Genomic DNA, 23,769 nt, shown 5'->3' with positions numbered 1-23,769 from the left:
TTTTTGAAATTAAAGAGCAACTATACACATATGCAAAAATTTACTGTCTGTCTGACATAATATACTTGGTCTTCTTACCTTGCCTAGGAATAACATGAAATCCCCCACTGTGTTGATGGCAGCTACTCGCAAAGCATTCTCCACGAGAATGACAAAGGCGTCCTTTGCTGAGGTGCAGAAGTTGGTGCTGTTGATAGCTGTGGCTGTGTATGCGTTCTGGACAAAAGCAAAAACAATTTTTCATCAGTACATGTAACCTTTAAGATTTAAACCAAACATAGTTAAAGCATAGCTTGTAAAACGACTTCACAGTTAAACCCATGGCTTTGGTGAGGTACAGATTTAGATTAAGCACAAGGAAATATGAGATATTAAAAAAAAAAACCTGATATGGTAACGAGAGCTTCTCATTTAGCCTAGCTTAGGTCCTTTAAAAACATTGATATTTATTAAAACACACATAAACCTTTCCAATATCCATTAACTTCTTCCATGTATTAGTAAATCAAACCATAATTTAAACTTTCCTAGATATCTTGGGTTCATTACCATGCATATCAGTGATGCATTATTACCACTTCAGTGATGCTTTAAAAGCTGCACACACACACACACACACACACACACACACACACATAAAGGCATCAGATTGCTGTGCTGCTTTAGGACTGGAACCCTTCCTCCTTGGTACTTTCTTCTATGCTGTCCTATCTCATAGTTCTTGCAATAGACAGCTGTTTGCTGCTGATCTTATACCCCTCCCTCCTGGGGCAGGATCCTAAATTCCCTTTAAGAAAACAGACCTTCCCCATTCTCTTGGAGTCTGAGTGAGACTGACATTACCTCCAGCTCTTGCGGTGGGCCTTGGTTGATGTAAGCCAATCAACATGTTCTACCTACAACGATTCAGGGATTCGTACATAAACTAATCAGAGCCTATGAAAGTAAAAGATGTTCGCTGGGGCTGCCGGAGGAAAAAAAGAAGTTTCCCTTCTCTTCCATAGGTGCTCCTGACAGCAGCTCTCTCATTTTTCTGGACAGCAAGGTGTGAGGGTATGAATTGCTATGGCTGTTTTGCCAACATAATGGAAGTCAGAACAGGGAGAGGAATCAGGTACTCGCATTGGGTGACAGTGTTTGCAAGATTAGGAACTAGCCAGATTCTGGACTTCTTAGTTATTGAAGCTAATAAATTGCTAAGAATCTCTCCCTTCTTCTCTCTCCCCCACCCCCTTCTCACTCTTGCTCTTTCTTAGGCCAGAATGAGCTGGTTTTCTGTCCCTTGTAGTACTGAGTCCCCAGCTGACATACTTTTATTAAGTCATACCTGCTTCTGCTGCCTCATGTTTTCCTTGACCACTCAGATTTTTTCCTTCTTTTTTACATTGCATTCTAGAACAGCACTGGCATTTTCAGGGAAATGTGAAGAAGTAACATAACATGAAATATATCTGAGTCTTAGAAGGGAACGTATACGTACTTTGTAACTAAAACTTACCATTCTAACCAAGAGGGAGGGAACCCAGCCCCCTCCATTAACAGTCAAGAGGATTAAAGTTTTACTGAGCTCTGCTCACCAGAGCAACAGTCAGCTCTACCCACCACCGGTCCCTCCCATCAGGAAACTTACACAAGCCTCTTAAATAGCCTCATCCACCAGAGGGCAGACAGCAGAAGCAAGAAGAACTACAATCCTGTGGCCTGAGGAACAAAAACCACATTCACAGAAAGATAGACAAGATGAAAAGGCAGAGGGCTATGTACCAGATGAAGGAACAAGATAAAACTCCAGAAAAACAACTAAATGAAGTGGAGATAGGCAACCTTCCAGAAAAACAATTCAGGATAATGATAGTGAAGATGATCCGCTACCTTGGAAAAAGAAGGGAGGCAAAGATCGAGAAGATGCAAGAAATGTTTAACAAAGACCTAGAAGAATTAAAGAACAAACAAACAGAGATGAACAATACAATAATTGAAATGAAAACTACACTACAAGGAATCAATAGCAGAATAACTGAGGCAGAAGAACGGATAAGTGACCTGGAAGACAGAAGGGTGGAATTCACTGCCGTGGAACAGAATAAAGAAAAAAGAATGAAAAGAAATGAAGACAGCCTAAGAGACCTCGGGACAACATTAAATGCAACAACATCTGCATTATAAGGGTCCCAGAAGGAGAAGAGAGAGAGAAAAGAGCAGAGAAAATACTTGAAGAGATTATAGTCGAAAATTTCCCTAACATGGGAAAGGCAATAGCCACCAAGTCCAGGAAGCGCAGCGAGTCCCATACAGGATAAACCCAAGGAGAAACACACCAAGACACATAGTAATCAAACTGGCAAAAATTAAAGACAAAGAAAAATTATTGAAAGCAGCAAGGGAAAAACAACAAATAACATACAAGGGAACTCCCATAAGGTTAACAGCTGATTTCTCAGCAGAAACTCTACAAGCCAGAAGCGGGTGGCATGATATACTTAAAGTGATGAAAGGGAAGAAACTACAACCAAGATTACTCTACCCAGCAAGGATCTCATTCAGATTCGATGGAGAAATCAAAAGCTTCACACAAGCAAAAGCTAAGAGAATTCAGCACCACCAAACCAGCTCTACAATAAATGCCAAAGGAACTTCTCTAAGTGGGAAACACAAGAGAAGAGAAGGACCTACAAAAACAAACCCAAAACAATTAAGAAAATGGTCATAGGAACATACATATCAATAATTACCTTAAACATGAATGGATTAAATGCTTCAACCAAAAGACACAGGCTTGCTGAATGGATATGAAAACAAGACCCATATATATGCTGTGCACAAGAGACCCACTTCAGACCTAGGGACACATACAGACTGAAAGTGAGGGGATGGAAAAAGGTATTCCATGCAAATGGAAATCAAAAGAAAGCTAGAGTAGCAATACTCATATCAGATAAAATAGACTTTAAAATAAAGAATGTTACAAGTGACGAGGAAGGACACTACATAATGATCAAGGGATCAATCCAAGAAGAAGATATAACAATTATAAATAAGTATGCACCCAACAGAGGAGCACCTCAATACATAAGGCAACTGGTAATTGCTCTAAAAGAGGAAATAGACAGTAACACAATAATAGTGGAGGACTTTAACACCATACTTACACCAATGGACAGATCATCCAAACAGAAAATTAATAAGGAAACACAAGCCTTAAATGACACAATAGACCAATAGATTTAATTGATATTTATAGGACATTCCATCAGAAAACAGCAGATTACACTTTCTTCTCAAGTGCGCACGGAACATTCTCCAGGATAGATCACATCTTGCGTCACAAATCAAGCCTCAGTAAATTAAAAAAAACTGAAATCATTTCAAGCATCTTTTCTGACCACAATGTTATGAGATTAGAAATTAATTACGGGGAAAAAAAGGAAAAAACACAAACACATGGAGGCTAAACAATATGTTACTAAATAACCAAGAGATCACTGAAGAAATCAGAAAAGAAATCAAAAAATACTTAGAGGCAAATGACAATGAAAACACGATGATCCAAAACCTATGGGATGCAGCAAAAGCAGTTCTAAGAGGGAAGTTTATAGCTATACAAGCCTACCTCAAGAAACAAGAAAAATCTCAAATGAACAATCGAACCCTACACCTAAAGGAACTAGAGAAAGAACAAACAAAACCCAAAGTTAGCAGAAGGAAAGAAATCATAAAGAAGAAATAAATGAAATAGAAACAAAGAAAACAATAGCAAAGATCAATAAAACTAAAAGCTGGTTCTTTGAGAAGATAAACAAAATTGATAAACCATTAGCCAGACTCATCAAGAAAAAGAGGGAGAGGATTCAAATCAATAAATTTAGAAATGAAAATGGAGAAGTTACAACAGACACAGCAGAAATACAAAGCATCCTAAGAGAATACTATAAGCAACTCTATGCCAACAAAATGGACAACCTAGAAGAAATGGACAAATTCTTAGAATGGTATAACATTCCAAGACTGAACCAGGAAGATATAGGAAATATGAACAGACCAATCACAAGTAATGAAACTGAAACTGTGATTAAAAATCTTCCAACAAACAAAAGTCCAGGACCAGATGGCTTCATAGGTGAATTCTACCAAACATTTAGAGAACAGCTAACACCCATCCTTCTCAAACTCTTCCAAAAAATTACAGAGGAAGGAATGCTCCCAAACTCATTCTATGAGGCCACCATCACCCTGACACCAAAACCAGACAAAGATACTACAAAAAAAAAAGAAAATCACAGACCAATATCACTGATGAATATAGATGCAAAAATCCTCAACAAAATACTAGCAAACAGAATCCAGCAACACATTGAAAGGATCATACACCATGATTAAGTGGGATTTATCCCAGGGATGCAAGGATTCTTCAATATACGCAAATCAAGGTGATACACCACATTAACAAATTGAAGAATAAAAACCATACGATCGGGCTTCCCTGGTGGCGCAGTGGTTGAGAGTCCGCCTGCCGATGCAGGGGACACAGGTTCATGCCCCGGTCTGGGAAGATCCCACATGCAGCGGAGCAGCTGGGCCCGTAAGCCATGGCCGCTAAGCCTGTGCGTCCGGAGCCTGTGCTCCGCAACGGGAGAGGCCACAAGAGTGAGAGGCCTGCGTACCGCAAAAAAAAAAAACAACCATATGATCATCTCAAGAGATGCCGAAAAAGCTTTTGACAAAATTCAACACCCATTTATGATAAAAGCTCTCCAGAAAGTGGGCATAGAGGGAACCTACCTCAAGATAATAAGGGCCATATACGACAAACCCACAGCAAACATCATTCTCAATGGTGAAAAACTGAAAGTATTTCCTCTAAGATCAGGAACAAGACAAGGATGTCCACTCTCACCACTATTATTCAACATAGTTTTGGAAGTCCTAGTCACGGCAATCAGAGAAGAAAAAGAAATAAAAGGAATACAAATTGGAAAAGAAGAAGTAAAACTGTCACTGTTTGCAGACATGATACTATACATAGAGAATCCTAAAGATGCCACAAGAAAACTACTAGAGCTAATCAATGAATTTGGTAAAGTTGCAGGATACAAAATTAATGCACAGGAATCTCTTGCATTCTTATACACTAATGATGAAAAATCTGAAAGAGAAATTAAGGAAACACTCTCATTTACCACTGCAACAAAAAGAATATAATACCTAGGAATAAACCTACCTATGGAGACAAAATACCTTTATGCAGAAAACTATAAGACACTGATGAAAGAAATTAAAGATGATACCAACAGATGGAGAGATATACCATGTTCTTGGATTGGAAGAATCAATATTGTGAAAATGACTATACTCCCCAAAGCAACCTACAGATTCAATGCAATCCTTATCAAATTACCAATGGCATTTTTTTATGGAACTAGAACAAAAAATCTTAAAATTTGTATGGAGACACAAAAGACTCCGAATAGTCAAAGCAGTCTTGAGGGGAAAAAACGGAGCTGGAGGAATCAGACTCGCTGACTTCAGACTCTACTACAAAGCTACAATCATCAAGACAATATGGCACTGGCACAAAAACAGAAACATAGATCAATGGAACAAGACAGAAATCCCAGAGATAAATCCACACACCTATGGTCAACTAATCTATGACAAAGGAGGCAAGGATATACAAAGACAGTCTCTTCAATAAGTGGTGCTGGGAAAACTGGACAGCTACATGTAAAAGAATGAAATTAGAACACTCCCTAACACCATACACAAAAATAAACTCAAAATGGATTCGAGACCTAAATGTAAGACCAGACACTATAAAACTCTTAGAGGAAAACATAGGAAGAACACTCTTTGACATAAATCACAGCAAGATCTTTTTTGATCCACCTCCTAGAGTAATGGAAATAAAAACAAACAAATAGGACCTAATGAAACTTTAAAGCTTTTGCACAGCAAAGGAAACCATAAACAAGATGAAAAGACAACCCTCAGAATGGAAGAAAATATTTGCAAATGAATCAACTGACAAAGGATTAATCTCCAAAATATATAAACAGCTCATGCAGCTCAATAGTAAAGAAACAAACAACCCAATCCAAAAATGGGCAGAAGACCTAAATAGACATTTCTCCAAAGAAGACATACAGATGGCCAAGAAGCACATGAAAAGCTGCTCAACATCACTAATTATTAGAGAAATGCAAATCAAAACTACAATGAGGTATCACCTCACACCAGTTAGAACGGGCATCATCAGAAAATCTACAAACAACAAATGCTGGAGAGGGTGTGGGTAAAAGTGAACTCTCTTGCACTGTTGGTGGGAATGTAAATGGATACAGCCACTATGGAGAACAGTATGGAGGTTCCTTAAAAAACTAAAAATAGAATTACCATATGATCCAGCAATCCCACTACTGGGCATATACCCAGAGAAAACCATAATTCAAAAAGACACGTGCACCCCAATGTTCATTGCAGCACTATTTACAATAGCCAGGTCATGGAAGCAACCTAAATGCCCATAGACAGACAAATGGATAAAGAAGTTGTGGTACATATATACAATGGAATATTACTCAGCCATAAAAAGGAACGAAATTGGGTCATTTGTAGAGACGTGGATGGATCTAGAGACTGTCATACAGAGTGAAGTAAGTCAGAAAGAGAAACACAAATATCGTATATTAACGCATGTATGTGGAACCTAGAAAAATGGTACAGATGAACCGGTTTGCAGGCCAGAAGTAGAGACGCAGATGTAGAGAACAAATGTATGGACACCAAGGGGGGAAAGCCACGGGGCGGGTGGTGGTGGTGGTGTGATGAATTGGGCAATTGGGATTGACATGTATACACTGATGTATATAAAACTGATGACTAATATAAACCTGTTGTATAAAAAAATAAATAAAATTCAAAAATTCAAAAAAACCCCAAATACTAAACTTTCTTTGGGTTATTTGTATGGAAATAGGTTAATATAAATGTTTCAGACATTACATGAGATTCCTAAAAATCTTATATGTTCTGGTATAATGTTATAAGTCATAATTCTAATTACTTTAAAATGTATATCTCAGAAATAACTAAATTTCTCTGTCAAATGTATTATTATGAACTTTCATCAAACCTTTAACTGTGGTCATTTTTAAGTCTTTTGTCATTTACACACAGTTCTAGGTGTACTCTGATGGTTTTGCAAAAATGTTCCTATAAAAGGGTTTCATCTTCAAGGAATTCATGGAAAAGACTCTGACAAGTACAGGTTTCTGGTAACTGTACTGCTGAACTGAATGAATAAGCATTTTCAGAAATCTAATGGAAAACTGATGAATTCATACAAGTGCTAACAAAAGATCAAGATGAAAAAAAAATTCCATGGGTCTGAGTGAACTGATGAGGATGATTATAATTTTTGTGACTTTCTGTTTGAATAAAAAAAATGTGAAAAAAATACAATGATGTATATATTTATATATACACATTTAGTGATTTATGGATTTGGTGTTTTTCATCATTCTAATAATAATTTCCTTTTGACAAAAAACAAAAAACTTACCGTCCTGAGAAATTTTTGGTTTTGTGCTGACTTAAGAAATTGTTGGTGAGTCCAAAATATGGAAGTTGCTGGAAAACTGCAGGACACGAAGGGCTTACTTTACACTGTGTTGCCTGAAAAGTTTTAAACATTGAGCCCAGGAGAGATGGTCTTTAATTTATGAATGTTCCAACTGTACGCGTGTTAGTTATTAAGAACCTGGTATGAAGATGAGGTTTGAGTTATCAAAAATTTAGCTTGCCATTATATGCTTAATTTTATTGGTTAAAAATGCAGAACTTTTCAGGGCCAAGGAGAGAGTACTGTACTGAGTAGGTCACTATTTGTGGTTCATAAACTTTTTTCAGTAATGGAGCAGCAAGAAATTATGTTGCTCTCTGAGAAATATAGTATGATTTTGATATATGAAATTCCATCATACAAATTGGCATAACATCACAATATATTACTATATCATGTTTGTAGGTCTTCTTATCTTGAAAGCTAATATATACAACATTTTAAGGAAATCATACTATTAAATTGTCCTGGTAACATTCATTTGCTGCTTGCTCACTTATACTGTCATCTGCCAGCGTTTCCTATCAGTTAAAAGGCAGCAGGCACCTAACTGCAGTGGTTCACATTTTTTCATCTTCTACAAAGCTTCTTTTGAAACATTCTGCCAAAGGCCTCATGACATCAAAATAAACTATACTTTTGATCTTGTATAACAGTAACTCGGCTGAAAAATGATAAAGAACTTCCCAAGCCTGATCTATTCTCAAAGAACCCAGATTAGTTCCCACTTCTCACCAGTTCCCTATGTACTCAAGAAAAAACCCTATTTAACAATTTATTCTAGAGCAGAGGTTTTCAAACTACCACCTGTGGGCTAAATCTGTACTTCTGTACATAAGTTTTATTGGAAAACAGCCATGTTCATTTGTTTACAAACTGTTTTGGCTGTTTCCATGTTATGATGGCAGAACTGAGCAATTGTGGCAGGGACTATATGGCCCACAAAGCCAAAAATATTCACTGTCTGGTCCTTTGCAGAAAAACTTTGCTGACCCTGGCTCTAGAGTAATGCCAAGAATCAGTACCAACCTCATTTACAGTCTAGGGAACCCACCTCCTCATCCCTTTTGAAATACAAACCACATTTGCTCATTTCCAGTCTATTAGTACCTTTTTCCACAACTTCCAGACTTGTAGCATTTTTTACTACAATTCTTCAGTTCAACAATTGACAAATGTCCTTGGTGATCTGAGATACAATTTCCCTGAAGAGAAAAACCTTATTTCCCCTATTCTAAGATATGATCCAGGGGCTAATAAGCCAGTTATTTAATAAAAGGTTTTCAGAGGGAAATACCCTACCATATTAACTATATACATACTCTATATATGCATACACACACACACACACACACACACACATATATATTATTAATGCTGATGTAAAAAAGCATCATTATAATGTCTAGAATCAAGGGTATTGGATGACCCATTTAAATCAACTAGGTGTTGTCTTAAATCCCACCCCCTCAGTGAGGACAAACAACTCTTAACTATGTTGTTCTCCACTTTCCAGTTTGAACATAACTTTCCTTGAAAGAAGAGACAGAAGCAAGAGAGGATCCACACACCTCCAATCTCTCTTCTCTGTTATCATCAGACCAGCTGAGTCTAGGAGCAGACCCAACACTTCCAAACTAAACTACAAAAGTTTTTTTTTTGCTCTCACTAATTTTCAGAAGCTTCAGTTCATTTGACAATTACTATTCTTCCTCTGCTGCTTCTTTCTTCTCTCCCCCACCCAGCTCCACCCATTCCATCTACTTTTAGAGCGAAAGGCTATTTGTAGACATGAAAGGAGGCAATAATGATTTCTTTTCTCCACTCCTCAGTTCCAGGGTTGGATATTCTCATAGAAAGTTAGCCTTCTTGGCAATATTCCTACAGATCTATGCAACTCCTTCATATTTAACCTAACTGAAAAAAGTAGGTGGATATTTTATAAACGTTTTCCCTCTCTCAAGGCAGGAAGATGAGCTGCATGTGATACACAAAGGTCAAGATGACCTCTTCAGGAAGAACAATGTGCTAAAGATCATAGCAGGCCATTGAAATTTCCCTCTGCTTCTATACCTCTTAGTCTAAAGGATTCATGCTAAGGTTCTCAAGAGATTCTGAGTCCTTTGTAGCTTTCCCTAACTGTTCTCTGAGCTTTCTGCAGACCACTTGGTTAAGATTTTTAGAGCCCACCCACCTGCTTCCCAGACCGCCTTCCTGATCTTGAGCTAAACTGCCCACAGGCAGGCATAATGATTAACATTTAGTCTGTGCACAACATCTGCTCAGGCAGGGCACAGGCTTAGAGACTATTCAATTCTCAGAAGCAAGATAAAAGATGATCACCATCCAGGAATCTTTTTAAAAGGATGCCTGTTAGTCCAAATGGTCCCTGGTGTGTGCATTTTTGTGAAAAAGTACTGGTCATGTGGAAGAAAATATGTTAGGGCAGAGGATCGCCAGGCAGGTAACCCAGTCCTGCCTGGCCACCGGTCAGAGAACAGCTTCTACATTTTTACACACTTTCTTTGTTTCACTGAAGGACCTAGAAATTCTCTTAAAGTCTAAAATCTTTACATAATAACTCACTTAATATGGGCAAACTAGACAGCAATGGTAGGAAAAGGGGAACAGTTATGTACAACTTTGTGGATCATTATACATTAAATAAGGGAAATGGTAAGTAAAATGATCCCTTTCTTATTTTGAGTGAGGGAATGGAAGGGGCACAAAGTCCAATCTATACCATATATTTCATTCAGTTTGGTTGCAAATATTATTTTAAGGGGCATAAGAATTAAAAGTATGTTGCAAATCTTAATTTAAATAGATTGTCTTTAAAACCATCACTTACCTTAGTTTACAGCATGAAACATGAAAGTTTGAGATGTTTGCATATTCTCTATAATAAACTATACTTTAGTTTTCTTTAAGTTTCACAAATATGTATATACAGTTGACCCTTGATCAACGCAGGGGCTGGGGTGCCAACTCCCCCTCACAGTTGAAGATCCGCATATAACTTTATACTCTATGTTTTCTGTGATTCCAGCATCCGTGAATTCAACCAACAGTGGATTGTGCAGTACTGTAGTATTTATTTTAAAAAATTTGCGCGTAAGTGGACCCGCACAATTTGTTTTTCATTCTATGTTGATTTCACTACATTAGCATATTAAACGACATACCTACCCATGCCAGTACTGTACATTAAGGACCAAAACAGGATAAAAAGGGGGTGGCACCCCACTCCCTCGAAAAAGCCCTGCCCCTTGCTTGGTAGACTAATGCATGTGCCTCCCCATCATTAGCCTCACTCCTCCTCCCTTTAAAATTAAATCCCTCTCTCCAGGTGGGTGAGAAGTTCATCTGTGATGGACCCACACAATTTAAAACTATGTTGTTCAAGGGTCAACTGTAGGACACTGTGCATTGCAATGGTAAGATCTAGGTAAACTTAGATTAGAAAACTTCCTCCACCTCTAGGTCATGTGATCTGCCACAAGGTCCCAGGCTCAATTTTCTCATGTATAACAGAGGAAATGTGCCTTCCTTTCAGAGTTGTGTAGAGAAAGTGATAATATATATGAAGTGCTTTGTATACTATCAAGGATTTAAGTAGGTGCTCCAAAAATAACTCCCACTCATACTATGTAGAGAAAAGCTTTATAATCTTAAGAGCTTATCAGCCAGAGAGCAGATACCCTCCAGTGTTAAATGTACTATCTTCAAGTGGAGTCAAAGTAAATCAAGGCCTGAGTAATCCAATGCCCAAATGTAACAGATTCTAGTTGTAACCATCTTTCTACCTAAAGTGAATTCTATAGGTTAGATTAGATGTACCATAACTTTCCTGTCACATTAAGATAAGCACCTGCAGAAACAAAGAGCAGTTCACAGTTCACTCTGTTTATCTGCAAAACTCTAGCACCTATGCTGTAAATATTTAATAGCTTATTTTAAAAATCTAAAGCTCTTTTTCTGAAGTCAGCTATGTTTCCCACATTGTTTAGCACTGAAGCATGGTTTGGGATTATGGAATTTCATAGTGTACTGCACAATGACTTTGGTCTACCCTGCCTCCATGTAAACACTCCTCTCCATTATCCTCTCCATTCTCTAAGGCAGTGGCAACAAACTAGTGGCCTATGGGCAACTGACATTGTGGGGTCCAAAGACAACACAGTGTTTGCTTTGGCTCACTCAGAGTTATTCTTTTCTTTATTAGTTGTCAACATTTTAATAGCAGGAGATAAAATGCAAACATCCAGAATTCTGGCTTCTCTTAGAAAACTGGAAGAGTTAGAAACTGTCTATAAGTTCTCACATGGCAAACAGTATCCCAGAGCTAAGTAGTGATGGCCCTCTTTGGATGGAAAGTGACCATCCAGTTGATCACTCTCTACTGCTCCCTATTGCTTTAGACCCCGGCTGCTGCACTCACTCACAGAAGTGATGTAACGGACTTCAACCGGCCCTGCAGGGGTTTGTGCTGTCCAGTCCTGCTCCAGGATTTTGACTGTGGGTTGCATGCTGACATCAGGAATTGACAGCAGAAGAAAGGATAGGAGGAAAATGATGCAAAGGGACCTTAACTAACTCACTGTTAACAATTTCCAGAGAGTACTACACAAAACAGAACTCCAACTGAGAGACTCTGCATGTGAAATGTGAGCCACAGTGCACGGCACATGGTAAGTGCTCAGTAAATGTTAGCTGGCATTATAATTAGTATTACGTTTTCAATGTACTCTATTGAATACTCTGAAGATAACCTCAGAGAGTAAACAGGTGACTTGACAAGAAATCTTTGAAAAATAAGAAGGAGAAATTTGCATCACAGGATACTTGAGATATATAATGAAGTATAATTAAATATTCCAGTACTGTACACCTGTAACATATAATATTGCACATCAACTATACTTCAAAAAAATTTTTAAATTAAAAACAAACAGTGCCAGTAGAAGAACAGATCAGAAAAGAAAGCCCAAAGACAGACTCAAGTATGATATGTAAGAGTTTAATACACGATCAAATTGACACTTCACAGCAAAAGAAAGGATAGATTAATCACTAACTGGTCCTGGGACAACTGATTAAATCCCAGATAAACTAAAATGTTTTTTTTTTTCCCTTTTAAAAAGGGGGAATCTCTAAAGGACTATATGAAAAAATGCTAGAATAATTACTTGATCTTGAGGTGGGGAAAACTTTTCTAAGTGTAAAAGCCAAGTAAGAAACCATGAAAGAAAAGTTGAACAGAACTGACAAGAGAAAATAGAAAATATAACTGCTGCACATTATAAAAATGTAAAATAAATTAACTGTGGACAGTACTATAGAATAAGATTCACCACTCACTGAGCACATGCTTAGAGCACTGTTGACTCTTTTCCTCCTCACGGTAACTGGCACTACAGATACTCTTTTGTTTTTTAAATTTAATTAATTAATTTATTTCTGGGGCTGCGCTGGGTCTTCATTGCTGTGCACAGGCTTTCTGTAGTTGCGGTGAGTGGGGGCTACTCTTCGTTGAGGTGTGCGGGCTTCTCACTGCGGTGGCTTCTCCTGCTGTGGAGCGTGGGCTCTAGGTGTGCGGGCTTCAGTAGTTGCAGCATGTGGGCTCAGTAGTTGTGGCTCGCGGGCTCTAGAGCACAGGCTCAGTAGTTGTGGTGCATGGGCTTAGTTGTTCCGTGGCCTGTGGGATCTTCCCAGACCAGGGCTCAAACCCGTGTCCCCCTGCATTGGCAGGTGGATTCTTAACCACTGTGCCACCAGGGAAGTCCCACTACAGATACTCTTATCAGCCCCATTTTACATATGAGGCTTAGAGCTTATCAGACATTAATTGAAGTGAAATACTGCAAACTTCTTCTCAAAGCTAATGATAAGTATTTTAATGAAAGTGGTAGGTAGTTAGACATGAGCGGCTCCTCGCCCTGTCCTGGACGGGGTCATCTTTCCCTCCCCGACCTGGACACAGGTGATCAGAACATGCCCAGAGATCTTCCCTTTTTGCGGTCAAGGACCGCTAGGATTCCAGCCTTATGGAGACCAAACAAGACGAACCCGCCAGCACAGGTTGACGCAGGCCCACCAAGACCTAAAAGGTGCCTCACAGCAAAACCCGGGGTTCATTATGCCGTATTTATAATAAATTAGCATTGCGGTTTTTGCCCATGTCCCCCGGGGTTTCCCTTGGGTGCTTGTGGGTAAGCGCCTGCGCACAAAGAGAAAAGTCATATAACCTAAAGCTGTCAATCACCTCGGCAGTCAAATGACGCAAGACACAAGGAGGGACTTTGCACCACACTGAAAAACCAGCCCTACATCCGTTGCGGGCTGCTTCTGGTTTCCGGACGGCCTGCTCCCCTTCTCTCTCTTGGGAGTATATTCTCAATTTGCTTAATAAAACTTCTGCTGCTTAAAACTGCTCTATGTCTCTCGACTGAGTTCTCTCCTTCGGGAGGTCCAGGACAGAGGAATTGCCGTTTGGCTGGTAACAAAAGTGTTATGTTAACATGGTGAGATCATGGGTGATGTTTTGTTCTTGTCTTGGTTTTCCAAACTCTTCAGTATCTTACATTACATTTATTTTTACAGAAAATAGATTCATTTGTAGAACTACCTTTTGAATTTTCTTTGTCATAGCTCTGTTATCTTAGAGTAAAACACAGGGAGTTCTTTACAAAAAAATAAAATGCGGTGGAGGGAGAGCGATAACAACACTTACTAGGTATCTACCAAGAGTTAGACACTGTAAGAGCTGATTTATCTGCATTATATTTCATCCTAACCTAAAGCCTCTGAGGACAGGTATATTTTTCTCCACTTACTGAAGAAGAAAACTGAGACTCAGAGCTTTCACGGAGCTTGCCAAACAGTTACACTGCTGGGGATTGAAACACGTCTTCAACATCTGGGCTCTCTTTATTGGGCCTCCCCGCAATTATCCACTGTACCTTCTCCAACAAGGCTATAAAAGTGTGGGCTCAATCCTATGTGTATGGGAAAAGGAACTTCATTTTCAGAAAGCAATGATAAATAAAATACAGGAGACAAAACGAAAGGTGTGAGTTGACGCCATCATCTTGGTGCCAGCTATGGCTTCATCTCTAGCAGAGCACTAAGCTTACAACTGCCGAACGTGTGTGATAGCACTAAAAATGTCCCTTCTTGCACTAGGAGATCATACTCTTATATCCTGTTTTCTCAAAGTTCAGAAAAGTCTCTGGAGCTCATTTATTCAGTACCACCATGACCCCTATCATCTTAAACACTTCAAACAGATGGGTGCCTATCCAGCTCTGAAACATTTCTCAGGAACAAGGGTTAAAAAATTCCACTGGTAACTGGTACTTATGCTTAGCCTGTCATGGCAGCAAGTATTCTAATGTCCTCAATATGTTGACCTCATTTCAAATAAAATTCCTATGAAAACAAGAGACATGAAGCTCCAGTGGTAACCAGTTCCCATATCGCAACGCTTCATATTCCCAAAGAGAGCTACCAGGTATGAGTTCAGAATCACTCTCCCTAAACCTTTGCTCCCATATTTGATTTACTACTATTTTGATGCTTCCCTTGAATCTTCAGACATCATGCCTACCTAATGAGGATGCAAAATGGACAAAACCTGTAAAAGAAAGACCAACTTGTAATTTGTATATACATCTCAGGACTGCTGGGACTAAACTGCTGACTAATGTTTAGCTTGGAATGAGCTGAAAACTTTGGATGTTTGCACCTGGTTACTGACCATCCTGACATGATGTGATTTGTTTCCTTCCTGTAGTATGACTGCACATATCCTTTTTGAGATTCTTAGAGTTTTATATCACTGCCTCAGTCTTTTTTAGTCCAAATATTCATTGATTAACTAATCATTCATTCAGAAAACAGTTAAAGACCACCTACTGTAGACCAGGCACTGTGATAGTTTCTGGAGAGACAAAAATAAGTCTTGCCTTTAAGGACATAAAAGTCTAAAGGATGAGATGAAGTGAACAGACAACTCCCATATAGTGTTCTTAGTGTTTTCACAGAGGTATGAACTGGTGTTGTGGAAAGTCAGAGGAGGGGCTGGGGTAATGAGGGAAAGTTCCTTAGAGGTGATGCTCAGGAAGAATCATTAAGGATCAGTAAGAGTCAGTCAAGCATTGGAAGGAAGTTATTCCCTGAACATTTTGGAAACTGCGAGAGCAAAAGGTACCTGTGGGAACTGAAAACAGAGCTGAGGTTAGCCCATATCTCTGAGAATAAGCTATTTAGTGACAGATACAAAATGTAATGATGATTATCTTTAGTGCATCCATCAACTTTTTTGATGAAGATGACTTGGTCCCAAACCAAATTTTAAAGGCCATAATTTTTCAGAATGTTGTGGCTGTTACTAATTATTTTAATAATAACCTTCCAAATGCTTTACATCCATAGAGTATGATGAGCTACAAGAATGTACTTTGCTAATGAAATGTCATACCTACTTTATCATATTAACCATAAAACTCCAATAAAGCAAACTCCAGGCAAGCTCAACACCATCACCACAGGACTCCTACCCTTTGACTACCCGTGAGCGAATGGAAAGTGCAATGCTACCCTGCAATCACTTAAAGGTAAATGGTGAGAAAGTCAATTTTTATCTTTGGTCCATTAGATGAGGGCATCAGTACATTAGAATTGATTTTCAGCGACTGGAGAAAAGTGGTTAAAAAACAAACAAACAAACAAACCCAGATGAACAGAGTACTTCACAGCGAGAGTCCTACATGCTCAGATACAGAAAGACAGACCCACTCCGCTAAGAACTGTTACCCCATAAGTATCAATCCCTCCATTTGACCTTAGAAACAGCACCTCCTTTGATAATATTTTCCAGGCCAGTATCATAGTCTTCCGCAGTTAGACAAAAAACGAAAACAAAAAAAACCCCACGGCCTACAGAGCATGCTAGTTTTGAACAATAGTAGACAGTTGCAAAAAGGAGCAAGTGTCACAACAGCTTTTCACTAAACCTTTCAAAAAGCATTGAAAGAATTAAAGAACTATGGCTAGAGTAGACAGATTCTCAGAGAAGATCAAAGATGAAAGGATGTGAATTAAGGGATAAGAGATAAATGTCTTTCCTGAAAGACGGACACTAATAATATTTTATCAATGTACTACAATTAATTAATAATAAGCCTTGATAAGAACATATATTACGTTTAAAAACCAGAATATGATTGAAACAGTTATACGTGATCAAGGTACAATGTATAACACCATGAGAAAAACAAAACATCTTTCACTTAAGTTCAATAACTTTATCTTGGAAGAAGAAACAATGAACCTATCTTTGAAAGTGAATGTTAAATGTATTTTTAAAACATTTTACCTTGGCGCCGGGTGGGGGATGAATTGGGAGACTGGGATTGGCATATATACACTAATATGTATAAAACAGATAACTAATAAGAACCTGCTGTATAGCACAGGGAACTCCACTGTACAGTAGAAATTAACACAACATTGTAAAACAACTATAACCCAATTAAAAAAAAAGAAACATAGAAAGGATATGACAATTAAAAACAAACAAACAAAAAAATAAAAAACCAAAAAAACATTTTACCTGATTTAAATAATTTAGGCACTTTTCAAGACACCAAAGGCAACAAATGCAAGATTTCAGCACACATCGAGCACAAGCATTTTCCTGGAAAGAATGAAAAATGGAAATAATTAAAGACCAAAGAATCAAACCGTATCATATAGAATATTCTAAATTTTAGAAAAATAAAAATTAAGAAAAATCACAACCTATGCTTCAAAGCCTCCACACTCACCCTTTTTTTCCTCAAAATGTAATGGCTGAATTATTTTTAATCAGTTCAATTCAACATTTACTTAGTACCTATTGCATACAAGATATAAGGTATATGAGACCAACAAGGAACTTATAATCTAGTAGGAGAAAAAAAAAGCGCTAAACATAACAACAATTAGAATCAGAATATGATATAGATACTAGTGCTATGAGAGTGGAGAAGAGAGAGAGAAGACATCACTTGGGAGGTGAGAGGACTCCGGGGAGGCTTCTAGGAAGAGGGGGCATTTGAGCTAAGCTATGTAGAAATGCACGGTATTTCTGCAGTCAAGGACAGAAAGGAGGTTCCAAGGAAGAAAGTGTGTTCAGTCCACACAGAGGAAGAGAAGCACAAGACATTTGGGGAAACTACAGAGTGCAAGAGTGGGAGACAAAAGGGAAGAATTAGATTCTACTAGGCAAGGACTTTGAAAAAAACATTTGCACTTGGACTTAATATCGCTGGGAACTTTGCTACGTGCAGAACTGAAGTTCTGGAATTTGCCCACAGAAAGTCCAGAAAAGTGTTTTTCCTTACCTTTCCTTTGAGCTGACTGTGAATGTACATAAGGATCATTCGTGGAATTTTGACTAATGTGATAATGAAAGATCCTTTCGCCACAGTACCAAGGTGATAACGAATAAGGCGATTCACCGATGCCAAAATAGGTGTAAATGGCAAATTCCTTTTATCCCTATATAAGAGACCAAGATGGAAACACAGAAATGGTTTAGAGTCCAAAAGAGTGAAAAATTAGTTCATTTTTCTTATTCTAGCTCTATGACAAAATGGCAAAGTAATATAAACGCTACAGATGTACCATGTAAAATCAATGTTTCATTTCTTTATGGTAGTTTCATGGGGTTCTTACGCTGTAACACTTTAAGTTAAATAAAACTGTGCTTTGAAAGCTCTTATTAGCAAATAGTTATGGGGTTAATTGTAGAATCAGATAATGGAACTTAAAAAGATGTTAGGCCTGGCACCTCATTATAATAGAAAACTATAAGGCCTATTGTAGTGTATATTCAGCTATGAAGTTAGGAAAGGAAGTCACAATACTTGCTCTGATCCATACACATTAAAAAGACTTGTTATCCTTTGATGGACGTTTATATAAAGCAAAAGTACATAAGACACTACTACAAGATTCGTTCTTCTGCTAAATGTAATTTAAGTGTAGCATGACCTGCGGTTCTAATTAATTTTTTGAGAAAGCTACAGAAGAGTATAAAGAATAAAATAATAACCTCCCATTTTCCTACCTCACAGAATGATTTTGTTATATTCACTTCCAATTACTTTTTAAAGAAATGGAACTCTTACCATTCTCAGTTCCATTTCCTTTAGACAAAACCACTTAGATGATCTTAAGTTTTCTTTCTTTCTTTCTTTTTTTAATTAACCTACAACACTATGTTAGTTCTGGGTGTACAACATAGTGATTCAATATTTCTATACATTACAAAATGATAACCACAATAAGTCTAGCTATCATCGGTCACTATACAGAGTTACTATCTTTCTCTTCCTGACTTATTTCACTTAGCATAATACCCTCTAGGTCCATCCATGTAGTTACAAGTTAAGTTATTATCTTTCTCTGTCTGACTTATTTCACTTAGCATAATACCCTCTAGGTCCATCCATGTAGTTACAAGTTAAGTTTTCTGACAAGTATAAATTCTCACCTAGTAAAATAGTATGTTACCACAGCTCCTGCCACAGTCATCTGTTGACAGGCTAGAATAAATTCACTGATCCAAATCAGACCCACCACATGGTACCACCACATGTATTGCAGAGGCCCAGAAACTTTGAACTCCACAAAGCCTTGGTCATTCTTAACAGCGCTGCCTAGGAAAATATCAAAGAAGGAAAGAAGGAGCACATAAAGCATAAACCAATAAGTACGGCTATTAAATCTAAGAGATTAATCTAATTTCCAACAATACGTCCCTATCCCCAAACCACTGACTTCATGATCACAGTGCTATTACATTAAGGGACCCTCAAAGCCATCATATATAGCTTTTAAAAGTTCTATTTGAATATAGTTTTTTGTTTTAATATTTATTTATTTATCTATTTGGCTGCACTGGGTCTTAATTGCGGCACATAGGATCTTCGTTGCCGCGTGTGGGATCTTTAGTTGAGGTATGTGGGATCTAGTTCTCTGACCAGGGATCGAACCTGGGCCCCCTGCATTGGGAGCTCAGAGTCTTAGCCACTGGACCACCAGGGAAGTCCCTGAATATAGTTCCTACCACATTATCAGTTATTTAGTGTAGGCATGAATTTTCAAACACTTCAATTTTTTTTCAGAGGTATTAATTACTTGTCCAATAATTATAGACCTAAATTATTAGCAAAGTACAGAAATTAATATTATTTTCAATTGGTGATGGTGTGCTGAATGGCCAAAGAAGTTACATATAAGCTTACTATCCTTATACCACTCCTCATAATTAATTCCATTTAGACATACATAACCTTTGATATTAAGTATGGCTACAAGCAAGTCTTGAGAGCCTAACTGTGAACTGTATCACTACTAGCTCTACATAGGTTCAGGTCACTTCCAAACTAGAAAGTCCCAAGGAAGCAAGTTGATCTTTGGCTATAACTGGAGTCTGAGGCAATTCCAGAGCAGCACTGCATTCATTAGTTCATCTCAGAATGAATCCAAATGTCTGAGTCAGTACAGGAACTTACTTCAAATCCATAACCATCTTGAAACTGGATATGATTTCAGGCCCTACCTGGTTTAGACTCATTTTGCTGGGATGTTCTAAAAATCATGAACGGGGAATATGTTATTGAAGAGCCGAGCCATAACCATTGCTAATTCTGACGGTTGTTAGACCTTAGTCCATAAATGTCTTAAGAATTATATCTCTCTGATGTTTTAAAATATTTTAATGCAAATCAGTTTCATTACTAAAAGAAAGAAGTAACATGTCTTCTTACCGGTAGTGCCAAGAAAGAGAAGTGTCATGATCCAATACACCCAAAACAGAACAAGAGCAAGGAAAGTCCAAAAGGGTTGGAAGACTAGCAGTGGCAAGTGAATGAAAACCTTGCCAGCCACGTGGAACAAGGCGATGGTGAGAGCAACCCGCTTGCGCATGACTAACATTATGAGGAACAAGATAACCTGTAGAAGAGAACACATGGAAAGATTCCAGCTACTGTTTTAAGCAGTAAAAACAGAAACTGAACAATGGTGGAAAATTTTTAACATAACCTTTCATTCCAAAATGGGGATGTGTCATTCTCTGAATCCCAATAACGCTTTAACAGTCTGTATCTCTCTTGCAGCCCTTATTTTTCATTATATATTGAAAATGTCTCTTAAAGCTAAACATAAAAGAGTTTCTCAATTTATTAATATATCCTAGACGTATTAATTCTTCTACTTTCCCTTTTTCCACTCGTTATGAATCAAAACGTGTTGCTTGTCATCAGGATGAGACTCTTAATTTATTTAAATAGATACATGCTTGCCACTCTGAAAATAGGGGAAAAGACGATACGCTATGACCACAAAAGCACAGAGAACTTATACCTCATCTCCCTTGTTGGACCAAAAGCACCTTACAAGCAGGGTCCATGTCAAATTTATCCTTTGTCACTCCCTACTCTGCCCTGGCACCTGGCGCAGAGAACTGTACTTAAAAGATGATGAATAAATATTTGTACAATGATAGCAAACAAAAATCTTTTGGCACCAATGGTTTTACGATGGCTTTATTTTTGGTTTCTGATGCTCAATGAAAAGCTTGGGATTGCTCCAAGAAGTGGACTGAGATTTTTTCCCCCTTTTTTCAGAGAGGAGAAGGAGATGAACCAAAGATATGAATATAGATTATTGAACCACATGTTAATGAATCATTTTCCTGCAGTTATTATAATAATGATACTAGTTAGTGAAGCTCACCTCTCTTTTTAAAATAATGTTGTTAAAAGTTTAAAAGGGAAAAATGGGAAATAATTAGTGAATACGTAGATGGAATGACACTAGGTAGCCTATTTCTTAATAGACTTTTCTATAATTACACTATCTCATGACAATAAGATGTATGTTCTTACCAGAAAATGATAATTAATACTCTAGGTGAAAATTCCCTCTCAAAAAGCAGGCAGCACAGAATAAAATGTCACATGAAATAGCACTCATCATTTAGGGGAGCCTTCTGAAGCCTTCTGAGTATGTCATACACTGTGGGGCAGAGATTTCATCCAATCGGGATCATGGTTAGGCATGCAATGGCTAAGCATGAGTTTCTGCTTCATTAATGATCTATAAATTAAAACATAAACCTGAAAGATACACCAAGGCCTGTACTCACTGTGAACACTGTAGCTGAAATGGCATAGATGAGGAGGGCCCGAAGATTGTCTTCAGCTACCTGAAGCTGTTCAGGGATAACTGTTTCTTTGGGAGACTTTCTTTGCTTTGCATATAGCCACCATAGTACACCTGTGCCACCTGGAGACAAAAAAAAAACAATTGTTTTTGCAATAACTGGCACAAGAAAATGTGTAACATAAATCCTCAATTTTCTGGCCCCTTCCTATACATCAACGTGGACTAACACAGCAACAATCCATTTGGCTGGGAGGTGCGTGGCTGTAACTTTTTGCCAGCATAAGGGGAACGCCAATGACTCCACTTACATCTTCCACATTAGGCACTTACAAATCTCTCACTGTAACAAATAAACTTCCTTTAACTGTATTTATTATCAACTCTGAAGCTGAGAAAGAGCCAGCAAGGACAGACACCCCTGAGAGGAACTGGTCACAAAGACAGCCTCAGCGCCTGCTTAAACTACGGAGCCTGTGGGAAGCAAGCAAGGGTTACAGAAATCAGCAATGAAGCTGAGGAAGGCAAAGATCTTCTCTGTTGTACACTAACCCCAGTGCCTAGTGAGGAGACACTCGTGCAGTTGATGAAATATTTGTACCATGAATAAATGACGATCAAATGAGTGGTTCCCACCAAAGGTAGGAACAAAGATAGGATATCTTTTAGCTAGTGGGAAGCAGCCGCATAGCACAGGGAGATCAGCTCGGTGCTTTGTAACCGCCTGGAGGGGTGGGATAGGGAGGGTGGGAGGGAGGGAGACGCAAGAGGGAAAAGATACGGGAACATATGTGTATGTATAACTGATTCACTGTGTTATAAAGCAGAAACTAACACACCATTGTAAAGCAATTATACCCCAATAAAGATGTAAAAAAAAAAAAAAGATAGGAAATCTTTGATAGCTGGAGAGCAGTGGGCACTAGGGATGGGAATTTTTATCTCTATGACTGGTTCAGAGATTCTGAGATCTAGACTGAAGAGGGAGGCAGACCTGCCTCCATATAAGAGAGCTGGTTTGGACACCTTCATTCAACCCACTCGACAAACACTTTGAGTGCCTACAGCACCTACTGTTCTAGGGGCTGGGGATAGAACGGTGAAAAACCAACATCAACTCTCATGCAGCGTATATAGTAACGGGGAAACAAAAAAAAACAAGGAAACAAGTGAAAATAGAGTATATTAAATCTAAGAAAAAAGCTGCCAGTAAGGGATAGAAAGTGTTAGCGCTGGGAAAGCATTACAATTTTATATAAGCAAGGCCTCACTGGGGTGAGACGATATTGGAGCAAAAGAATCAAAGACAGGGAGAAAGCAATCTACGAACCTATCTAAGAGTGTTCCAGGCAAGAGGAAACAGCAAGTTCTAAGATGCTGATATGGGCCATGCCTGGCAGGCAAGAAAAGAGGAGGCCACTAGAGCTACAGCAATGAGCAATGGGGAAAGCAGTAAGAGATGTGTGCAGAGAGGGAGCTGGGCACCAGATCATACTGCAAGGCCTTGTAGGCCACGGTAAGGAAGTGGAAGATTCAGAGTAGTGATGTGTATGTATCGGTGGATGAGATGAATGCCTGGGAGAGAAGCAACTGGGCTGAGATCTATGCAAATCAACCTGACCTCCACGTGCACTCAAGTCAAGAGTGAATAATAGTGTCAAAGGGAAATTCCAACTACCTGTTGGCAAATATTAAGCATGAATTTTTCTTCTATGGAAGATGATTAAACAAACCAAAACAACCATGAGTCTATGAAGAATATTTCAGAGAAAGGGAAAGGCTACTTCCATTTTGGAATCTTAAAGGTACAAGAAAACTGTTTGGAAAACTGTTTAATATCCTCAAAAAATGGGATAAAATACGTTCTCTACAAACAGAAATAAAAAGTTGAGAGAAAGCCTGAAGTTCAAGGAAAATAGAATGAGATAATA

The 23,769-nt window shown here is 38.3% G+C and overlaps 1 protein-coding gene across 1 annotated transcript in view; it reads right to left on the bottom strand.

The window, feature by feature from the left end:
• The window catches only part of SLC44A1 (solute carrier family 44 member 1), a 120,288-nt gene that overhangs the window by 11,666 nt on the left and 84,853 nt on the right, over positions 1-23,769 (bottom strand). Inside the window, exons 8-13 of the mRNA XM_065879926.1 lie at positions 21,822-21,961; positions 20,440-20,626; positions 19,161-19,326; positions 18,007-18,163; positions 17,235-17,318; positions 79-216 (exon numbers count right to left, since the gene is read on the bottom strand). Coding sequence (XP_065735998.1) covers positions 79-216; positions 17,235-17,318; positions 18,007-18,163; positions 19,161-19,326; positions 20,440-20,626; positions 21,822-21,961 — 872 coding nt within the window. The remainder of the gene's footprint in view (positions 1-78; positions 217-17,234; positions 17,319-18,006; positions 18,164-19,160; positions 19,327-20,439; positions 20,627-21,821; positions 21,962-23,769) is intronic.

This window comes from Phocoena phocoena, chromosome 6 (assembly GCF_963924675.1).
Source record: "Phocoena phocoena chromosome 6, mPhoPho1.1, whole genome shotgun sequence".
Lineage (NCBI taxonomy): Eukaryota > Metazoa > Chordata > Mammalia > Artiodactyla > Phocoenidae > Phocoena > Phocoena phocoena.
This window is presented reverse-complemented; position numbering and strand designations above follow the sequence as displayed.